Source organism: Fukomys damarensis, unplaced genomic scaffold (genome assembly GCF_012274545.1).
Source record: "Fukomys damarensis isolate Sample0158 unplaced genomic scaffold, DMR_v1.0_HiC HiC_scaffold_17, whole genome shotgun sequence".
Taxonomy (NCBI): Eukaryota; Metazoa; Chordata; class Mammalia; order Rodentia; family Bathyergidae; genus Fukomys; species Fukomys damarensis.
Window position 1 is genome coordinate 31,821,548 of NW_022900929.1, and position 21,469 is coordinate 31,843,016.

Here is a 21,469-nt window from a genome sequence, read left to right on the forward strand (position 1 = left end):
AATACTTTATTATATGGATAGGTCCTTAATTTATTGTTCTTTCACTTTTTTGACAATGAGACTTTTTAGTTTTCTGTTAGAAGTAATAATCTTTTTTGTTTGGTTTTTGGTTTTTGGGTGCTTTTTTTTTTTTGGACAGGATCTCACTCTGTAGCTCAGGCTATCTTTGAACTCACTGTGTAGCCGAGACTAGCCTTGAACTCATGGCAATCCTCCTGCCTCAGCCTCCTGAGTGCTGGGATTACAAGTGTGCACCACTATTCCTGGCCTAGGAGTAATAGTATTGAATATATTTTAACAGAAAATGTTGGCCTTGTTTCAGATTAATTCCTTAATACAGGTAAATTTCTGGAAATGAAGTTACTGAGTCAAAGGCTGTTCATGTTTTGAAGGTTCTTGCTATAAGACCAGATTGCTTTCCCATGGAGTTGTAACATTTTATGTGTAACTCTCAGTCTCTGCTCATCCTGGCCAATTGTAATACTTAACGGCGACTGTTTTTAGTTATTGCTGAATTGATATAGATGACATCTAATTATTTAATTTTCATTTTTTATTGCTAATGAATTATATATTTTTATGTTAGGCATTTATATTTTCTTCTTTATAAGTTGTTTTATCTATTTATGTTAGAGTCCAGTGTTTTTGACATTGATTTGTATGAGCTCTTTATTGAGGGCATTAATTCTCAGATTATTGGTTGTAGCTTTTCTCCTGAATTGTTGACTTCTAGTTTTCTTTGAAATCTTTACTTTTATGTAGACAAATCTTTACTTTTTTCCCGTGATGTCTTTCTATTACTTAAACTTAGAAAATTCTCCTTTTTATGGCTAGATTTTAAATTTACACTTTTCCCTCTGAATTATGTACTTAACTTAGTATTAATCCCTCTTAAGGAGAAAAATGTACCCTTTTATTTTTCAGATCCCAAACTGATCTTCCAGGCTAGCCTTGCGAATGCTCAGATTTTGATTCCCACCAATCAGGCCAGTGTAAGCAGTATGCTGTTGGAAGGACATACCCTCCTGGCCCTTGCTACTACAATGTATGCTCCTGGGCGTGCCAGCCAGGTGTGAACAATGCTTTTACCTATCACAGCAAAATAGCAATGGTTTTAAATTTAGTAGGAATATCTATGGATTGTCTAGATCGCCACTGATTTTAAAATATACCACTTTTAAGAATATATACCACTTGTTAAAGAACACAAAGTGGGTAAATTTTTAAGTTTTGTATAATATCTTTTTTTTTGGTACCAGGAATCAAACTTGGGACCTTGCATTTGCAAGGCAGGCAGCAGCACCACTGAGCTAAATCCCCAGCCCTAAGTTTTGTATAATATCTTAAGTTGGGAGAAAACTAATGTGTTATACAGAGCTACTTTCTTTCCCATTAGTAATATCGCTTTTAAATTTTGCAGTATACAGTGGACCCTCGACTTTCGTACTTCACCAGTTCCCAGGGGCTGGTTGGTTGTAAGTTAATACAACTAAGATCTGAATGTTTACCTAGGTACAGGCTATAGATAACAAGAGGTAAATGAATCTTCCATTAACCTAATTAACCCAAATTGTTCATATGTCAGGTGTATTGTAACTTGAGGGTCCACTGTACTTCTCTAGGTAAGTTATTTGCCTAATAGAATAGCTTTGGAGCTGAGAAAGGACCTAGGAGTCATATACTGTAGTAGTTTTCAAACCTTTTAAGCTATTTACTATTTAATATTGAATTTTAATTAATTAATTAATTTACTTATTTATTTTTGAGACAAGGTCTCTGTGTGGTTCAGGCAGGCCTCAAACTCATGGAAATCCTCTTGCCTCAGCCTCCCAAGTGCCTGGATTACAGGCATGTGCCACCATGCCCAGCTTAAATTTAAATATTTTAGACATTATAGTAGTAGAGCTTTTTCCCAACAAGGTATAGTTTGCATACAGCTAATCTAGCTCAGTTTCCTAATATTGCAGATGAGAAAATAGGAAGCCTGGTAGTAAATATCCAAAGGTCAAACAGCCAGTTTTTCTTTGAACCAGAACTGGAACTGTTACTGTTACTAACCTATGACTATTTTTAATAGTGCTGTTTTCACTACTGCCTACTCTCTCAAGATCATTTTTTCACAGAGTTCTTGTGAAAAAGAGGTGAAAGTTTTGAGAATGAGAATGAAAATGAAAGAATTTTATTCTGTATTTGTTATGAATCTTTTTATCTAGGTTGTTCAGAATGAGAACTGTTTGAAGAAAGTGGATCCCCAGCTACTCAGGATGGCCTTAACTCCTTACCCAAAGTTAAAAGCTGCTCTCTTCCCACAGTGCACTGCTCCTAGTGTCCTGCCGCCTGATATTACACTCTACCACCTCATTCAGGTACAGTTAAATGTATCAGTCAGTGTTCAATTGCCAAAACAAAGCAACTAGAAACTTGGAGGAGAGGCCTCCAGAAAGCACTTTTTCTCTTTCACTCCCCACCTTTAATTTCCCCTAGCGTCTACTTATCTGGTAGCCAGAACAGCACGGATAGTTCATTGCTGTAGTTCCTTACGATACAAAGCTGAGTAGAGGAAGAGTGGAAACAGATGAGACAGTTGACCAGGATACATGTCCACCACTTGCTTCAAATTCCACCCATGAGGATCTCATCTCAGCAAGTTAGGGTGCTGTGTTTGAATCAGTGTTACTTAATGTTTTTCAAGACCCAGATATCCCTAAGAATGTGAGAGGGGGCCAGGGATTTAGCTCAGCGGTTCCTCTGCCTGCCTCAAGCATAAGGACCCAAGTTCCATCCCCAGTAACAAAAAAACAAAAACAAAAAAAATATGAGAGGGCTCTGAATCCTATATCCAGAATACTTTTCTTTTACAGAACCATGTGTGTGTTACATAAGGGTTCATGAAATTCCTTGTGTGTAGTTGGTACATGTACATGATACATCTTAATTCCTGTTTTCATCCCTTGAACTTCTACCTTCCCTCCATTTCCTTTCTTGATCCCCTTCCCCTTTGAGAAAGCTCTGACCCCCTAGTTCCTATTGTCTTTCCTTTTGCTCTTTATTTATACTGTGGGTTAATTTTGTTTGTATTTCAAAGGGATGCACAGACTCCCTGAACCCTTGATTCAGGGAACTCAGTTAAAAATACCTTTTGCTCATTTCTCAGTTGAAAAGACTTTTCTGTTTTTTCTGTTGTATGCATAGTCTCATATAGTATCTTCAATCCAACATAAAGTCCATAATTCTATAAAGATACAAAGTAACTTTTATTCTAATATGAGAAATTCTTGGGATAGGCTGCTGAGTACGATCTGCTGACCAGTGCCGATCTGTGAGAACTGATCTTGTGCTGTAATTTAAATCTGTCTTATTTCCGTAGGTTTTTGTCTTGTAAGACTTTCCTGAAAAAGGAAGCAGAATACTAGATTGGCATTCTGGTGCTGGGATCTTATCTCACTGTAGATCAGTGCTTTGAGTTGCTGTGGTATAAACTGAGTGGATTATGTAAAAGCCTAGTTTCTCTACCTAAACTTATAAATCAGCTTTAAATTTACATGGTTTCACATTGTTCTTTTTTATGTTTTCAAGTTCATGGTGTAATTTTAGTGCTGTTATTTTAGAAAAATTAAGGAAACTTGCTCCTTCTTTAATAGACCACAAATTCTTCTTTAGCCATTGAGTCCTGGCTTTCTAGCTCTTTTCTTTCCCCTAATCCTTTCCATCATCTATTCATAGACTTTGCTAAGTCTTTGGCCTGACAGATTCCAAACAGCTATTACTCCTTTTTGTCAACCCTTTCTGACTTGATCTTAGTCTACCATGTTTTCTTTGTTAATGTTTTTGGTTACCACATTCTTTCAACTGTCTTACTCTTTCCTTTCCCTTCTTTTTTTTTTGCCGTACCAGGGATCTAACTTGGGACCTTGTGCTTATGAGGAAGGTGGCGGATAAATCCCCTTTCCCTTCTTGACTTTAATTTTTCTTATTTTCTAGCCCTTTGTTTCCAAAAGCTTTTTTAAAGCATGTTATGTGTTACAGTTGATTTTGCTTTTGCCAAAAGAGAATACATTTTTCTAGGCATCTCTTGAAGTAAGGTTTTAAAAAGAACATAACTACCATTTTTATTAAAATATGAAGGTCTTTTTTGTTGTTTTGTTTTTAGTTGTGCTCAAAGAATTATTATTCAGAGAGATAAAGTTTTATGTTATGATGTTGGGGATTGAACCAGGACCTTGCACATGCGGGGTAAGTGCTCTGAGTTATGCCTCAGCCCAGCGTAAGTTTTTAATTGCCCTGGAAGTCAGGCATGATGGTGTACTCCTGTAACCCTAGTACTCTGGGAGGCTGAGGCATGAAGATTACATGTTTGAGCTCAGCCAAGACCTTAACTCAAAATTTAAAAAAAATAAAATTTAAAGGCAGGGGATGTGAGGATATGCAAAGGCCCTGGATTCAGTCTCTAGTAATGGAAAGAAAATTTGTTTGGAGAAACAAATTGTCTGTGCAGACTTTTCATATCATATTGTTTACTTATTTTAGAATCAGTAAACGTGGGCTCTGATTAACTTTTTCTTTTTTTCAGTCATTGTCACCCTTTGATCCTAGCAGATTGTTTGGCTGGCAGTCTACCAATACACTAGCAATAGGAGGTAAGTCAATACAAGTATTTCTTATTCTTAGTACTATTGGTGTTAGAAGTTAATATATATAAAACAAACTCATTTTTTCACTGCTTTCTATTTTAAAAATATGGAAGCTGGGCATGATTGCATACCTATAATCCCAGCACTCAGAAGGCCTAACCAAGAGGAAATAAGTTTGGGTAGCTTAACAAGATGCTGTCTGAAAATGAAAAAAAAATTTAAAAGGTAGAGATATAGCTTAGTATGAAGGTCCTAGGTTTAAGCCCCATTATTACCCAACCTCCCAAAAAAAACACAAATTATGAGTTAAAAGTCTATTTTCTTAATAGTGCTGAATTTCTAACAATTCATCTTTGTTTGCAATATAGTATTGTAAAGGTTAGGATATCCTTGATGTTGGCCTTGATAAATTCTGTTTCAACCATCTAAGAAGTATATGAGGTTAGGCAAGTAATTTAACCTTTCTTCAATTCCTTATAAAATAAGTTTAATAACAGTGCTCACCTCACATGTGAGAATGGAGAATATATAAAACTCATGTAGTAAGTACCAGATGCATACACATTGCCTCTGTGCAGACCATGAGAATTTCTGAGTTTTATGCTGTTCTTAAAACTCAGCCCTTTCTGCTTCTTTTATCTTTGCAGAAGGTTTAAATTGAGCCTTTTCTGTTTTTCTTTTCCCTTTGCATTTAGGGTTAGCCTTTGATACCATACTCCCTATGATAGCTCTGTCTGCATTGCTTTCTAAGATTATTTCATACACTTCATAAATACTTGACATACATCATGTTTGTACTGTATCAGTTGTATCAATATTGACATACATAAAAATGAGTTTTCTTTTTTTTGAGGGGCAGTATTGGGGATTGAACAAAGAGGAACTGAATGACTGAGCTACATTTGCAGCCCTTTTTAGTTTGTTTTGTTTTTTTGTTTTGTTTTTATACTAGGGATTGAACTCGACCTCACGCTTGCGAGGCAGGTGACAGCACCGCTGAGCTAAATCCCTGGCCCTCCTTTTTAGTTTTTTATTTTGAAACAAGGTCTTAAGCTAAGTTGCCCAGATGTCTTTGATCACAATCTTCTTGCCTTGACTTCCTGAGTATCTGGGATTACAGGGATGCACTACTACACCCACCTTTTTCTTTTGCTCAAGATGGGGTCTTGCTTTGTTACTTGAATTGGCCTCAAATTGTAATCTTCCCACCTCAGACTTCCAAGTAGCAGGGATTATAGGCATGGTCCACCATGCCTGGCTTATTAAAATGAGTTTTCTAATATATCCATTTATAGGGCCAGGGATGTAGCTCAGTGGCACTGCACCTGCCTGGCAAGCACAAGGTCCTGAGTTTGATCCCTGGTACTTGGGTGTGTGTGTGTGTGTGTGTGTGTGTGTGTGTGTGTGTATCTAGAGAGAGAGAGGGAAAAAAAGACGGCTGAGGATGTGGTAAAGGACTTCTAGGTCCAATACTCAGGACCACAAACAACAGTAACAACAAAACAAAACAAAACAAAAAAACCCATAATATATCTATTTGTGTAAGTTTTCATCTGATATATTGAATTTACATACTACCCCAAGTCCAGTGCAGTGCCAGACCTACAACATATATTCAGAAGTATTTATTGAGTGCTCAAAAAGTAGTACTTACTGCATTATGAAGTAAAAACATCCTCTCTAATTTGTTAGTTTTATTTTAATGTCTCTGGCTTTATCACTTAGCCAGCAAGAATCTTGACCACCTCTGGGATATTAAGCCTGCATGGTTTTTAGAAGTTTAAAAAATACTTGAAGAATTAAGGTACAAAATAAATGGAATAGGTACCATGAAAACATAATACATATTTATATAATTGGAGAGTCAAGTTTAATTGGAATGTTTACTTCTTTTTTTATGTGGATTTGAACTGAATAGGAGTGTAAGAAAACTGTGGTGTCTTGGCTTCTGTGACTGGTAGAATTTTCCCTTACACACAGTCCCATCTGCAAAAAAAAAAAAAATCAGAATTATTTAAATAAAAATCTCAAGTTTGTTTTTTCAGCAGTTATCAGTTCTATACCTTACATGTTCAATATTTTATATATTTTTTTCCAGTACTGGGAATTGAACTCAGGACCTTGTGCTTGACAGACAGGCACAGCGACACTGAGCTACATCCCAGCCCAATATGTTCAATATTTAATGAATGGTTTTGGGTTTTGTTTTTTGGGTTTTTTTTTTTTAGGTACTGGTGATCAAACGCAGGACCTGGCACTTGCAAGACAGGCACAGTGCCACTTAGCTAAGTCCTCAGCCCATAAAAAGTTTTACATATAGTAATAAGTTACCAAAGTCACTCTGGTCTCAGAATACAAATAAGACATGACAATTTTTAACCTCAAAGAGTTATACTTCAGTTAATAGCCTTATGATAGATGCCTCTAAGGTCTCCACATCTTTTTTTTTAGGAACCACAACAATGTGAAAATTCATGAAAACATTAAGTTTTATTCCAGGGATGAACTTTGAACTTTGAAAATATTTTCAGAACTGGTTCTTGGAACAAGTTCCAAATGTTATTTTATCTCCTTTTGCTCTGCCCATGGGTAGGAAGTGGTTAAGAGGCAGTTAAAGATGAGAGCTTGACAGGAATGGTTATTTTATGTTACTCACATCCAAGTGTCTTCTTTTTTTGGTACTGGGGATTGAACTCTGGTCCTTGCGCTTGCAAGGCAGGCAACCAAACTGCTGAGCTAAATCCCCAGCCCCCAAGTGTCTTCTGACTTTGAATCTCCCTAAAAAGAGAAAATGTTTTCCTGCTTTTCTTTTTTTGGTTTTTTGAGGCAGGGTCTCCCTTTGTAGTTCAGGCTGGACCTGAACTCAATATGAAGCCCAGGCTGGCCTCGAATTCTCGTTGCTCCTCCTGCCTCAGCCTTCTGAGTGCTAGGATTATGGGTGTGCACTACCATGCCTAGCTATTTTTAAAAACTCCTTTTGCAGATTAGTAAGAGTTTTATAGCTAAAGAGTTACTGCCATTGTGAAATTAAAATATCAGTATAATATTAACAGAACTACAAAGATGGCTCTACATGCACAGATTAATAAGTACCATACATCATGTTAACAGAATGAAGGAAAAAACATAAATGATATCAGTAGATGCAGAAAAAATATTTGACGAAACTCAACATCCTTTCATGATAAAAACTAAAAAAGTTAAGTATCAAAGGAATATATCTCATTATAGTAAAGGTTGTATATATGACAAGCCCTCAGCTTCCATCAGGAGTAACAGCTGAAAATTTTTCCTCTGGGATAGGGAACAAGACAAGGATGCCCACTCTGACCACTTCTGTTCAACATAACATTGGGAATCCTGGGCAAGAGGAAGAAACACAAAGTGACTAAATCAGAAGGGAGGTTCAGTTGTCATTGTGTATAGATGATATGATTTTGTGTACAGAAAATCCTAAAAGCCACCAAAAAACACCAACTGTTAAAACTAGTTGAAAGAAAAAACTAGTAAATGAGTTCAGTAAAGTTGTAAATGGTCACCGTACAAAAATAGCAATATTTCTATATGTTAACAATGAATAATATGAATGAGAAATCAAGAAGTCCCATTTACAATAGTATTAAAAGAATTTTGGAGTAAGCCAGAGATGAAAGATGTATCATTGGTGAAAGGAATTGAGGACATAAATAAATAGATGTATCCTGTGTTCATAGATTGAAAGAATATTAAAATGTTCACACTACCTAAAGCATTCTATAGATTCAGTAAAATCCTTGTCAAAATTCCAGTCACATTTTTCACAAAAATGGAAAAAACAGTCTTAAAATTCTCATGAACCCCTAGAGAGGTACTCAAGCCTGCCTGAGCAAAAAGCAAAGCTGGAAGCATCACAATACCTGACCTCAACACTGTATGGTACTGTTATAAAACAGACACATAGAAAGATGTAACAGAGTAGAAAATCCAGAAAAACACTCACTCTCATATGGTCAACTAATTTTCAACAAGGACACTGAATTTACCATAGGGAAAGGACTGTCTCTTCAGTGAATGGTGCTGGGAGGACTGGCTATGCATATACAAAAGGATGAAATTGTACCTGCAACCATACATAAAAATAAAATCAGATTAAAGACTTAAATGTAAAGTCTGAGAGCTGTGCAGGGTCCTGATTACAACTGAGGTGGCAGAGGGGCCTTGAGAGTTGAGAGGGGCCAGGTAGACTGTCCAGGCCAAAACCAATGCAATGAAGTTGCACTGCGCAGTGGAAGGTCCTGGCACCTGGGGAAGGAATCAACCTTATCGTTCCCTGGGGAAGGGGACCAGTACTTAAATCACTGGCTCTTCCTCACTCTGCTGTAACTTTAGGGTGTGGCAGGGGTTAGTGAAGGGCCTTCACTCGAGTCCTGTGTGCAAATGTGGTTTGTGGTCACGATGCAGTTATAATCTTTGTGGCCACTGGAGTACTAAAACATGTCTACAATCCAGATTATCCATGGTGAATTGGGGCCTCTTGTACTGCCTATCTGAGTTAAGGGCCTATTCCCTCAAACTTCCTCTTTCACCTTCTTCTGCAGTCTCTTTGCCAGCCAAGCCCCGCTGGAGAGGAGGTTCAGGGCCATCAGGATGCTGTGAAGGTTGGAAGATTGAGTGTGTTAGGACTTTGTTAAAGTCAGTTAAAGAGAAGGCAGGATTTTGTGAATGTGAGGTAAGTCCCAGAACCTCACTGTGTTAGGGAGACAGAAGCATGTGGTGTTGACTATTAAAGATAAGCTCAATATAATAAGCTTGAAGATGGAGATTCTTCCAAACAACTGGCTGTGATTTATGGAATTGGTGAAACAAAAGTTTGAGATACTAGAAAAAAAAATAAAAGATTTAAACTTATGCAAGCAGTTGTGTTTTCACAAGTCTTCCGGCCAAGAGGAAGTCTGTGGAACCATCCATGTATGAGGAACTGGATAAAGCAGTGCCAGAATGGTTCATCCAGCAGAGAGCGAAAGGAGTCCCATACCTGCACCAACCCGTGCAAACAGGGCCGAGTGCTGCTTTTACGCTTCAGAAATGGGTGACGATTTTAACCCCTCAGCTAGTTAGCTTATTTTAAACAGCGGCACAGCATTAGGGATATGAACATTAGAAATGAAAGATTAAATGGGAATGAAACTGCTTGTGGCAAATTTTTGTAATAACCTTCAAGGTTTTATTGAACAAGAGAACTTGGAGCCTGAACAGATCTGCAATGCAGAGAAACTGGACTGTTTTGGAAGTGTCTGCCTTCCAGGACTTCAGTAATCAAAGGTAAATGTACTGTTCCTGGGCATAAATAAGTTGAAGGAAGAGTTATTCTCGTGTGCTGTGCCAGTGTAGCAGGTTCACACCAGCTTAAACTTTATGTTGTTGGCAAAGCAAACAAACCTCACTCTGTCAGGTCAACTGACATTTAAACCTGCCAGTCTCTTAACATCAGCTAAAAAAGTGTGTGGATGGAAATTGCAGACAGCAGTTCAATAAGATCTTTGTGCCACAGGTTCAAGAGTACTTATGATCCAAAGATTTGCAAGAAAAAGCTGTGCTTCTGTTGCAAAATTCACCAACACCTTCAAATGAAAATGTCCTGCATTCCGATGATGGTCAAACATTTGCTAATGTGGCTTCCTTGATTCAGCCCTTGGATCAGGGAGTCATAGCCACAATGAAGAGAAACCATCAGGCAGGTCGTTTCCTGGAAAACATGGAAGAAGATAATGACTTAAAATCATTCTAAGGGCCAGAGATTTAGCTCAGTGGCACTGTGCCTGCCTGGCAAGCACGAGGTCTTGAGTTCAATCCTTGGTACCAGAAAACAGAATCATTCTGGAAGAAATTAACTAACTGCTGGATGCATTTTATGAAATAGCAATGGCATGGAACTTAGTAAAACCAGTTACTGTTGGCAGGGCTTGGAAGCAAATTCTTCCTGTCATAGAAGAGAAGGAAAGCATGGATTTTAATGATGAAGATATTTCTGTGGCACCTGTGGCCACCACCTTATGATATATCAAAGGATTAGAAAATATGACTACTGAAAACATTAAAAAAATGACTTGAAGTAAACAGTACTGGACTAGGTTATGAAATATTAACTGTGAAATCATCAGAAGAGGACAAGGACAGACAGATGAATCTAGTGAAAATAAATAGGAAATATAACTAATTCCAGAAAAACATAAATCATGCAGCTGTTCTCCAACAGTTGAAAATTTGTTGGATTATGTAGAAGTTTGTTGGATTATTAGATGATATGATTCTACCTGATAGGCTGGTGTATCATAAACTCAGAGACTTTGATAAGGTTTATCACAAATAAACAAAAGCTGACAAACTCAAGTCGATAATGGCATTTTAACTTAATCATTGTTTTGGTAATGAAGTTTATCATACTTATTCTCTTTGCAGTATATTTTAATTCTGTTTTCTGAATCCTCAGACTCAGTCCCATGAGTTTCGGGTGAAGACAGTGTATCTGTAGTAACTTGGGAATTACACGTTTTCATTATCATCTGTCTTGTCCCTTTATTTGTGCAGATGACCAGAACCTGATTCTGTATAGACACCAATGTGTTCAATTGTTCGAATCTATAGTCATCTCTTCAAAACAGTGGCATTCCCCAAATACCATAGCAAACATTAGAAATAATGGTGAACAGAATTTAAGCACTTTTCCTAAAATCTTTTGCTTGAATTTTGAGGCCTGCCACAGTAATCTTTTCTTGTGCTACCATAAATCGTTGTTTGTTTATTTCTCATCCTTTGACAGGATGAGAAAGATGAGTATTGTTAGATTTCAGGCTGATCTATAATGAAAAAAATGAAGTTTAGTAGTGGTGGGAAAATGATCTATTACTTATAAAAATAACTGACAAATTATACTTCTGTTTTACATTTGTGTCAGTGGCAAGAAGGGGAGATTGTTATGGAAATGAAATAAATTTAGAAAGTAACTGCTAAGCTAGAAACTAATGGGAAGCTGATACATAAAAGAAGTATTCTGATTGATTCATTGTAGAAAATGGAATTTAAAATCTGGGAATTTTAGGTTATTTACACAGAGAGTAAATATGCTTGTTTTAATTTGGTCTTTTATTATGAATTGGGTAATGGTATACATTTATTACTTACCTAGTTATAGTACAGATTTCTTAATGCTTCATGGAATGATATGAGCTCCCACCTTATATCTGGTGAACAACATTTCAGGAATTTAGAAGTAAGGCTTGTTTTGTTTACTGAATATTTAGAAATATTATCTATAACTTGAAAAATTTTATCATACCTAACTTATTTGATATAAAAAGAAAGGAAAAGAATAAAATTTTTACTATTTTAAAAAAAGACTTAAAATGTAAGACCCAAAACTATAAAACTCTTGGAAGAAAACATACAGGGAAAGTGTCTTGGTAATTGCTTTTTTGGATGGGACACCAGAAGCTCGTGCTACAAGAGCAAAAATAAGTGGATGTGTATCAAACAAGAAAGTTTCTGCCCAGCAAGACTAATGGCTTCTAAAATGAAAAGCATCCTACAGACTGGCAGAAAATAATTGCAAACCCCAGATCTGATTTGAGATCAGTAACCAAAATATATAAGGAACTCATATAACTCAGTAGCAAAACAATACCTCAATTTAAAAATGAGCAAAGGTCCAGAATAGACCTTTTTCTACAGAAGACATCAAAGTGGCCAAAGGGTATGTGAAAAAATCTTCTGTAACACTGATCAGAGAAATACGAATCAAAGCCACAATGAAAACAGCATTTCACACCAGTTAGGATAGCTTTTACAACAAAAACGGGACTGTAAGTGTTGGCAAGGGTGTGGAGAAAATGGAGTCTTGTACAATCTGGAGAGTGTAGATTGATGTCAGCCACTGTGGGAAACAGTATGAAAGTTCCTAAAGAAGTTAAAAATGGAACTGCCATGTGACCTCGCCATCTCTCTTTAGGGTATATGCCCAAAAGAAATAAAATTACCACATAAAAACACCTGCACTTCCATGTTCTTTGAAACTTTATTTGCAGGAGTGAAGCTATAGAAACAAATGGACTGTCCATTGGCAGATGAATGGATAGAGATTTCAGCATGTAACACGTACACAATAGAACGTTGTCCAGCATTAAAAAGAGATCCTGGGGCTGGGGATTTGGCTCACTGGTTCCCCTGCATGCCTTATAAGGGCCCATGTTCGAGCCCCAGTACCAAAAAAAAAAAAAAAAGAGATCCTGCTTTGCAACAATATGGGTAAAACTAGAGGGCATTCTGCTAAGTGAAATAAGCCAGATGCAGAAAGACAAGTAAATATTGCATGATATATTACACGTGGTATCTGAAGGAGAGGTGGGGAGAATTAGCCAGGCATAGTGACACATGTCTGTAATCCCAGCATGTTGGGAGGCTACAGCAGGAGGATTGCAAGTCTGATCCCAGCCTGGGCAACTTAGTCTTGGTGAGATCCTGTCTCAGAAAAACAGCTGAGGATGTAGCTCAGTGTAAGGGTTCTGGGTTCCATATCCAGTACTCCCACCCCTCGATTCAATACAGTAGACACTTAAACAAAATCCGTTCGCAAAGGCTGGTTAGTTGTAAACAATACAGTTGAGATCTGGATGTTTACCTGGGTACATGCCGTAGATAACGACAGGCGGACGAATCTTCCATTAACCTAATTAACCCAAGTTGTTCATTTGACAGGCCGGTCATAACTTGAAGTTCTACTGTGCATAACAACACAGAATGGTGAATGGTGGTTATTAGCAGTGGGGGACAAGAAGACATAAAGGGTACAAAGTTGTGTATATAGGATGAAGAAGTTTAGAGGTACAACATGCTGATAATTATGTATAGCGGTAATTTGCTAAGAGAATAGATTTTACTCTTACCACACAGAAAGAAAAGTAAGTATGTAAACTGTTGTATTTGCTTGTCTGTAGTTATTAAATCAAAACAAACATATTAAAACATTGTATTCTTTAAATATGTACAATTTTTAGAAAGCTAAATAAATTGTTCAAGGTCACTCAACTGGTGTCAAGATCAGGAATCAAGCATTTTTTTTTTCTTATGACTAAAGCCTTAATAATACTGAGATGCTAGACCTGCCACACTAAAACTTCTTCCTACCCCTGGAAACAGTATCACAATTGCCCTTTGAGGAGTCACTTCTGGGTATGCTTTTTCCTGTTTCCAGTTTGTCCTCCGTTGGTTTAAGGATATTCCAGACAATGTGATCTTTTCCCCTCACTCACATTTTAGTGTCACTAACCATAGATACGACTGCAGCTAGTAAGTCCAGAAATCCCTGTGCACCTAGAAGTCATTGACCTTTATTCCACTGGCAGCCAGGCCTACTAGGCCTTAGCTACAGCTGTAGTTCAGCAACCACGCTTCATGGGAGAAAGAGTCCTTTAGCAAAAAGAACGTGCAGCACTTTAGGTGGCTCTCAGGGGTCATCTAGCCCCATGTGCTCATTTTACTATAAACAGAAGTCCAGAGAGGAGAGGAGATCCATCCAAAGCACTTTGTGGGTTAGAAACAGATACCATTTCAGTGCTAATTGTGGATCCTAAGAGAGTCTCTAGGAGGAAAAAGAAGGGAGGAAACACAACTGAGATAACAGGAGGTAGTAAGCTAGGTGTGGTGGCAAATACAGGGAATCTAAGCACTCAGCAGGCTGAGGCAGAAAGATTGCAGGTTCAGCAATTATAGTCCAGCGAGGACTGCACAGACCCTGTCTCAGAAAAACAAAAATAAATAAAATTCAAGTAGGTTCAACATAGGCGAGAGTACAAAGATATACATCTTTGTATAAAATGAAAGCTATCTGTACCCTTCAGTAAAATAAAACTATATTTTGATAGGTACAGAAATAGAAGGTGTACTTTGGCCAAAATAATTGTAGAAACCAATCTTTTATCATTGGAGAGTTAAGCTTTCCATATGCAAATCTGAAATTAACTATCATGAGGTACAGAAAATTAGTATTGCTTTACTTTCTCCTCTAGATGCTCTGAGTCATCTCCCACATTTCTCTAGCCCTTGCCTGGTAAATAAATACGCTGTAGTGGAACGTCTGAATTTTGCTTATTATTTACATCATGGGCGCCCATCATTTGCATTTGGTACTTTTCTGGTCCAGGAATTAATCAAAAGCAAGACTCCCAAGAAGCTGTGAGTACTTAAAACCTAAATTGACACTATTTTTCATTTGTGCTATTTTATAATTATCAAGGAAATACATTTTCATGATTAAGTAGTTCAGAGAAGTAAGAATGAAAGACGAAAGTCTCCTAAGTCTCTATCTCCATTCTACATAATTAACCTGGTAGAAGACATCTTGTGCATCTTTCTAGAAATTTATTCATAGATAAAAGGTGGAAACTTTGTGCTTTAAGGTGTCATACTTAAGTGGTATTCATTTTCTTGGTAGTTTATATACACACTCAGAATTGATAAGACAGTTTGCTTGAAATTCTACTCCATGCCTCCTGGATGAAGTCAGAAGCAAAAATAGTGTAGACTATGAGTTGGTGCTCCAGGAGAAGATAAATCTGAAGGAATGGAGACTTTGGAGCCTGAAAACAATTAAAAAGCTACCTAGAACCAAAATGGATATGTGTAGGTGGTGCAAAAGGAAGGGGAGAGGTAGTGAAAAATCGCATGTCCGGCACACCATGTATTCCTGATGTAATTCCATTTCCTTTTCCTCGTGAGAAAGGTTTTATGTGCTGATTTGACTTTGATTCCTTTCTTTTTCAGGATCCAGCAAGCAGGCAAGGAAGCCTATATCTTAGGGCTCTCTTCTTTCCACATCCCTTCCATAGGAGCTGCTTGTGTTTGTTTCCTAGAATTGCTTGGCCTTGACAGCCTCAAGCTGAGAGTTGATATGAAAGTGGCCAATATAATTTTGAGTTACAAGTGTAGAAATGAAGACACTCAGTACAGCTTTATCCAAGAGACTTTAGGTATAGCACCAGTTCTTTATGTGGCTTGTTCTGTTAAGGGAAAAGGGCTAAATAGATCTAAAGCATTGAGTTGTGAGAATTTGGGAAGGAACAGCTATCTTCCTGTTTTCTGTTTTTGTTTTTTACATTGTTGGGAATTGGATGTGGGGCTATCTGCATGCTGGGCAAGTGTCTGCCACTGAGCTACATTCCCAGTGACCATGTATATATTCTTTACCTCACTTGCTTGGGCACTTTAATTGGCTCTGGACTGTATTATTCAAACAGAAATGCCTAGGTCCTGACTTTTTCTCTTGGGCATAAATATATGCATGTGGGTGTGTTTGAGGTGGGGTCTTGATCTTGCTGAGGCTAGTCTCAAGCTCCTGATCTCTAGTGATTATCCTCTCTTGGCCCATGCCACCTTGCTCAGCTCATACTTTCTGTTCATATTTCTTATAGTTGAGAAATTGTCTAAACTGCCGGATAATGAAAAAGCAGCCACAGAAGAATTGCTTGTTCTCTTAGAAGAAGGTACATGGCATAGCATTCAGCACCAGGAAATAAAGAGGTTTGTGAGTTGCAATTTCAGCCTTTTTTTTAGTTAAGCTTCTTTTGCTAACCTGTGTTGGCCTGGTCTTTCTTCTAGTACCTTTGGTGTTTTCACCAAAATGCCCCTAGACCTGACCATCTTATTCATTCAATGTATAGCAGACACTAAATCAATGGAATGTAATTTTACTTGTGACTTGCCAGTAGTGGTTTCCTTTTTAGAAATGGTTTTACCAAGAGATATAGAGGAGCTTTGACTCAGGTCAGAAAAATATTTGAAGTATTACATGTTGAAATAGTTTCAGGAGATATGGGGGCAAATCTCACAAAATTTGATTTTAAATATTGTCCTTAATGTTTTTGTCCTATCGTTATGTCAATGCCCATTAGAAGTCAAAGTGAGCATCTGTCAGCAAAAATACATTCTTGCCATTTTTTTTCCTGGGTTCTCTCCCAGGGCAGCCCTAGGAACATACTGTTTCCACTCTAGCTGACTCGGTTCTCAGCAGTATCATACTTGGAGAGGAATGTGGGCCCTCTCCCTAGTGAGGAGGTCCAGCCAGGTAGCTGTCAGGGATGAGTCTTTTAAAGTGAACCATAAGAGAATTAACCAGAAAATATCTTGAGTGCCTGTTTTCTGTTTTTCTAAGGATAATCCATAACTATTAGAATCAATACTTGATTGATGATTTAGGAAAAGAATGAATTGTGCCACTATGTTAAAAAAGCTATTCCATCTTATGAACAAGAGTCCATTTTCAACGTAGTCTTATAAATATTTTTGAAAGGCTTTTTTTTCTTTCAGTGTTGAGGAGGGCCTTGCATGTGTTCTACCACTGATCCACCTTATTAGCCCAATAGAAGACTTTTTAGAAAATATACTGTGGTTAAATTTATTTAATTTTTACTAATTTGACAGTTTCAAACTAAAGCTATATTTTCATACTTTTTTTCTCTACCATCCCATCCCTTAATTTTAATTCTAGGTTATCCAGTGAATCTGAGAACCAGTGGGCATTAGTAGTACAGTTCAGCAGGCTCCACAATATGAAACTGAGCACTTCCTACCTTAGAGAATGTGCCAAAGCAAACGACTGGCTGCAGTTCCTTATTCATAGCCAGCTCCATAACTACCAACCAGAGGAGGTAAGCTGTATTGCTGGCAGCTACTCAAGAGGAAATCTGAACACTTTTGTGGAGATAGTGTTTTTACTATTGCATAAACAAGGATTTTTAAAACAATTTTCTATTATATATTATATACATTATATGATATATTTTATTTATTATATATATGTTTGCAAGATATAATATACATTCATTGTGGGGAATTGGTAACGTATACATATCAAATCCTGATCCTCTTCCTTTTTTTTTGTTTTGTTTTATTTTTTGTTTTTTGAGACAGGGTCTTACTTTGTAGTTTAGCTGGCCTCAAAATTCACAGTGATCCTCCTGCCTCAGCCTCTCAAGTATATTTTATTTATTATATATATGTTTGCAAGATATAATATACATTCATTGTGGGGAATTGGTAACGTATACATATCAAATCCTGATCCTCTTCCTTTTTTTTTGTTTTGTTTTATTTTTTGTTTTTTGAGACAGGGTCTTACTTTGTAGTTTAGCTGGCCTCAAAATTCACAGTGATCCTCCTGCCTCAGCCTCTCAAGTACTGGGATGACAGGCATGTAGCACCATGTCAGCTACTCTTGAGCCTTTGTAATACTATTTCCTGTTTACTTTCTCCCAACCTCTCTCTATCCCCGGACATTCTTTCCATCTTGCAGAGTTGATCTTCCTGTTTTCTATCATCTGTCTTTTATTTTGATCTACAAATGATTTATACTTTGAATTTCTCATATAAGTGAAACCATGTAATATTTAACCTTCTGAGTCTGATTTATTTCGTGTAGCATTCTGGACTCAAGGTGAATTCATGTTCTGTTAATGACCAAATTTATCCTTAGCCTTTTGTTTAATATCACACTTTTTTTTTTTCTGTTTTTTTTTTTTTTTTTGTACTGGGGATCGAACTCGGGTCCTTGTGCTTGCAAGGCAGGCCACCGAACTGCTGAGCTAAATCCCCGGCCCCAGTCACACTTATTTTTACTCACAGTCCAGTGGGTTGGTGTCAAACATTAATAGTCTTGACTCGTCACTGATACTGAAAAGCTTGAAAAGTTTTTATGACTCCAGAATGAATATAGAAATTCACTCAAAAGCAACAACTTTGTAAAATTGTGTGGTCACCTGTGACACAGTTCAGGATGAGAAGAATGATTTTGCCTGAATTTTTCTGCAACTTGCAGCTCCAGGTCAAATTAAAAATTGGGTGTAAATAGAGAAGGGTGAAGGGAGTGAAGCGGGGGCAGGACTAAACAAGAACCAAGACATATCTTGTAAAGGTACAAGATCCCAATGATAAATTTAACTGTATTGTTTGCTTTAAATGTACCAATAAACTTAATGGAAAAAAATTAGAAGTTGGGTTTCTGTTTTAATCATTTAATTTGCATTGTAGGTGAAATCCCTTCTTCAGTGTTTCAGCCCAGTCCTTCAAGACCACTTACAGCTGGCTTTTGAAAACTTGCCCTCAGTGTCCAACTGTAGAATGGACAGTGGTCAAGTCAGTACCGAGTTCCCTCAGGAACTCCAGAGAAACAAAGAAGAGATGATTAATTTCTTTGAAGTTCTGCTCCTGTGCTCAGCACAGCCAGACTCCTGGCGCTGGCTCCTGGTTGAGGCAGTGAGACAAAAAGCCCCTGTCCTCAGTGTCCTGGCTTCATGTCTCCAGGTGAGGGGCAGGAGAAGCCTAAATTAAAGGCCTAGAGAGCAATAGAAAAAATGACAGGAAAGGCTAATAATCATAAGTGGGTTAATGATGCCAGTGAAGCTCCAGCATGTTTCAAGGTCAGTGAAGCACTGTGTCTTCTGTGTTTTAGACTCTGGGTCTGGGTCGTTTGGCACTCTTCCTCATGTGTTGACATTCAGGGAGCTTAAGTGGTTAGAGCCATGGTTCCTAGTGGACGGTGATATGGGGAGGAGGACACTTTGGTGGATATACATCACTGCTTTAGCAGGGAGGGCAACGTTCACACAGTCCCCTAATGGCAGCTCCATGGAGCGAAGTCCTGCTCTTTTATAACCCCCTCTGTCTTCTTGGCCTTTGACGTGCCACACTCTGCAGGACTGTTTGTAATAGTCCTTCTAGTGTTCATTAGATTTTGTGTGATGTTTGGAAGTTTTTAAGCCATTTTAACTAGTTGAGGTAGGAAATACCCATCTGTAGCATTTGTTATGCCGTCTAGGTAACCCGGGCCATGATTTTATTTTGAAAATTTCTTACCCAATGTCAGGCTGCCAGCACTGTTCCCTGTCTCTGTGTTTGGATCATTACCTCTGTGGAGGACAGTGTTGCTACCGAAGTAAGGAATCATATTCCGGGATTGACAGAAAACTGTACCTGGGACCTTGAGGACCTTTCCATAGTCTGGAGAGCATTGTTAACAAGGCAGAAGAGTAGAACTCTTATCAGAGGTTTCCAGCTTTTCTTTAAGGTAGTGAATAATTTAATGCATTTCTTTCCAGAGTTCATGGGTGTTATTTCAGCATATCTATGTTTGACTTTTTCATATTCTCATCCCTTAGATTTTTTTAAGCTAACAGTAGTTGACAATAGTAATACAATGTTTGTTTGTTTTACAGTGCTCGGGATTGGACTCAGGGTCTTGCACATGCTAAGCAAGTGCTGTACCACTGAGCTACATTCCAGCTCTGCCATTTTAATAAGTTCTCACAAAAGTACTATACAAGATAATATGGGAGGATTTTATGAAGTGGCATTATCCTCATTTTACATACTAATGAGCTAATGCTCACAGCATTTAGCCTAAGAACTCAGAGTACTTTACTACTTTGCATTATGTAGTAATATGTACTTTGTATATATTTAAAATTTATTTTTTTCTTTTTTTATATATATTTAGAATTTAGATTCATACTTTCTAATCCAAAATTCAGCTTGAAGGTAGTGGATTCCGTGGGTTGAGGAGGTTGGGTCCTGGGAGCCCAGCACCCAGGAATGTACGTTGGGGGACCATTCTGCCATCTAGTGGGTGACTCCTCCCTTCTGTGGTGAATAGCTGTGCCCATCCTGAGTATCTTTTTTTCCAAAAGAAAATATAAATTTAACTATTCTTTTTAAGATGTATGACTTTACTGTAAGGCTATTTTTAGTAACATTTAACATTCTCTTATTTGGTATTATTCACCAAGAAGATACCAAGGCCAGGATTTTCTCATTTTAAACTCTTTTTTGAAGGATTCCCCTTTACTATTGATGATGGAGGTATATGAACTGTGTATGTTCTTCAAGAATTATAAGGAAGCCACCGCTAAACTCTTGGAGTTCCAGAAGACCCTTGAAAGTGTAAGTTGAAGTTTGAGTGCTCTTTCTCACCGATCTAAAAGTGGTTGGCGTGGCCTTTTGCATGCTAGTGGTTGGAATGGAGTATGAAGTGAATAGCCGCTATATGATGTGGTTCAGACTAAATCATTTGTACCACTCCAGAGATGGGGAAGTGAGGGCAGAGCCTCGAGGGTCTCTCTTGCAGCAGCACATCCATTGCCATGAACAGAAAGAATTCATATAATGCTCTCCTCTAATCACTTTTCTGATTCTGCAGCTGAGCTCAATGGAAAAAGATTAATAGTCCCTCTGGGCATCAGAACAGAGTGGAGGTCATGAGCCACATTTGGTCAATTCAGGGTACCTCCAGCTTTATTTACCATGATAGAAAAGAATGATTTTTACTATCAGTTTCAAGCCTGCTTATAATGCCAAGATTATTAACCTTTTTTTTTTTTTTTGAGATGGGAGCCTCACTGTGTAATCCAGGATGGCCTTGAACTCACTGTGTAGGCCTCAGAATTTAGCAGTCTTCTTGCCTCAGCCTCTGAAGTGCTAGGATTATAGGCCTGTGCCACCACACCCAGCAACCTTATTATTATGGAGGAAAAAAGCAGTTGTGAGAAAGGAGAAGGGATATGCACTAGTCTTGCTTGGTGTTTTCAGTACTTTTGCCTTCTGTACTCCCCAGGAGCTCTATGATAAATGAGACACACAGAAATACCTACTTTACCTACCACCTGTATCAACTGAAATGTTCCCTCTAGGCTTTTGTGCTCAGTCACAATGGTCTTAACTCCAATTAAGATAAAAAGGATATATATTTGAAAACTGAACCAGTTATTTGAGTAAGACTGGGATTCCTAAGTTACCAAAAAAAAAAAAAAAAAAAAAAA

General features: G+C 37.7%; 1 protein-coding gene across 2 annotated transcripts in view; it reads left to right on the plus strand.

Moving 5' to 3' along the window:
• Positions 1–21,469, plus strand: part of Spg11 (SPG11 vesicle trafficking associated, spatacsin) — a 93,940-nt gene that overhangs the window by 45,985 nt on the left and 26,486 nt on the right. Inside the window, exons 18-27 of one of the 2 annotated variants that reach the window (XM_033764938.1) lie at positions 925–1,070; positions 2,313–2,366; positions 4,571–4,637; positions 14,672–14,837; positions 15,426–15,631; positions 16,073–16,181; positions 17,149–17,308; positions 18,687–18,959; positions 19,522–19,722; positions 20,487–20,594. In XM_033764938.1, the coding sequence (XP_033620829.1) occupies positions 925–1,070; positions 2,313–2,366; positions 4,571–4,637; positions 14,672–14,837; positions 15,426–15,631; positions 16,073–16,181; positions 17,149–17,308; positions 18,687–18,959; positions 19,522–19,722; positions 20,487–20,594 (1,490 nt within the window). Of the gene's footprint in view, positions 1–924; positions 1,071–2,213; positions 2,367–4,570; positions 4,638–14,671; positions 14,838–15,425; positions 15,632–16,072; positions 16,182–17,148; positions 17,309–18,686; positions 18,960–19,521; positions 19,723–20,486; positions 20,595–21,469 lie in introns of both variants that reach the window. The other variant, XM_033764939.1, reaches the window with a different exon arrangement.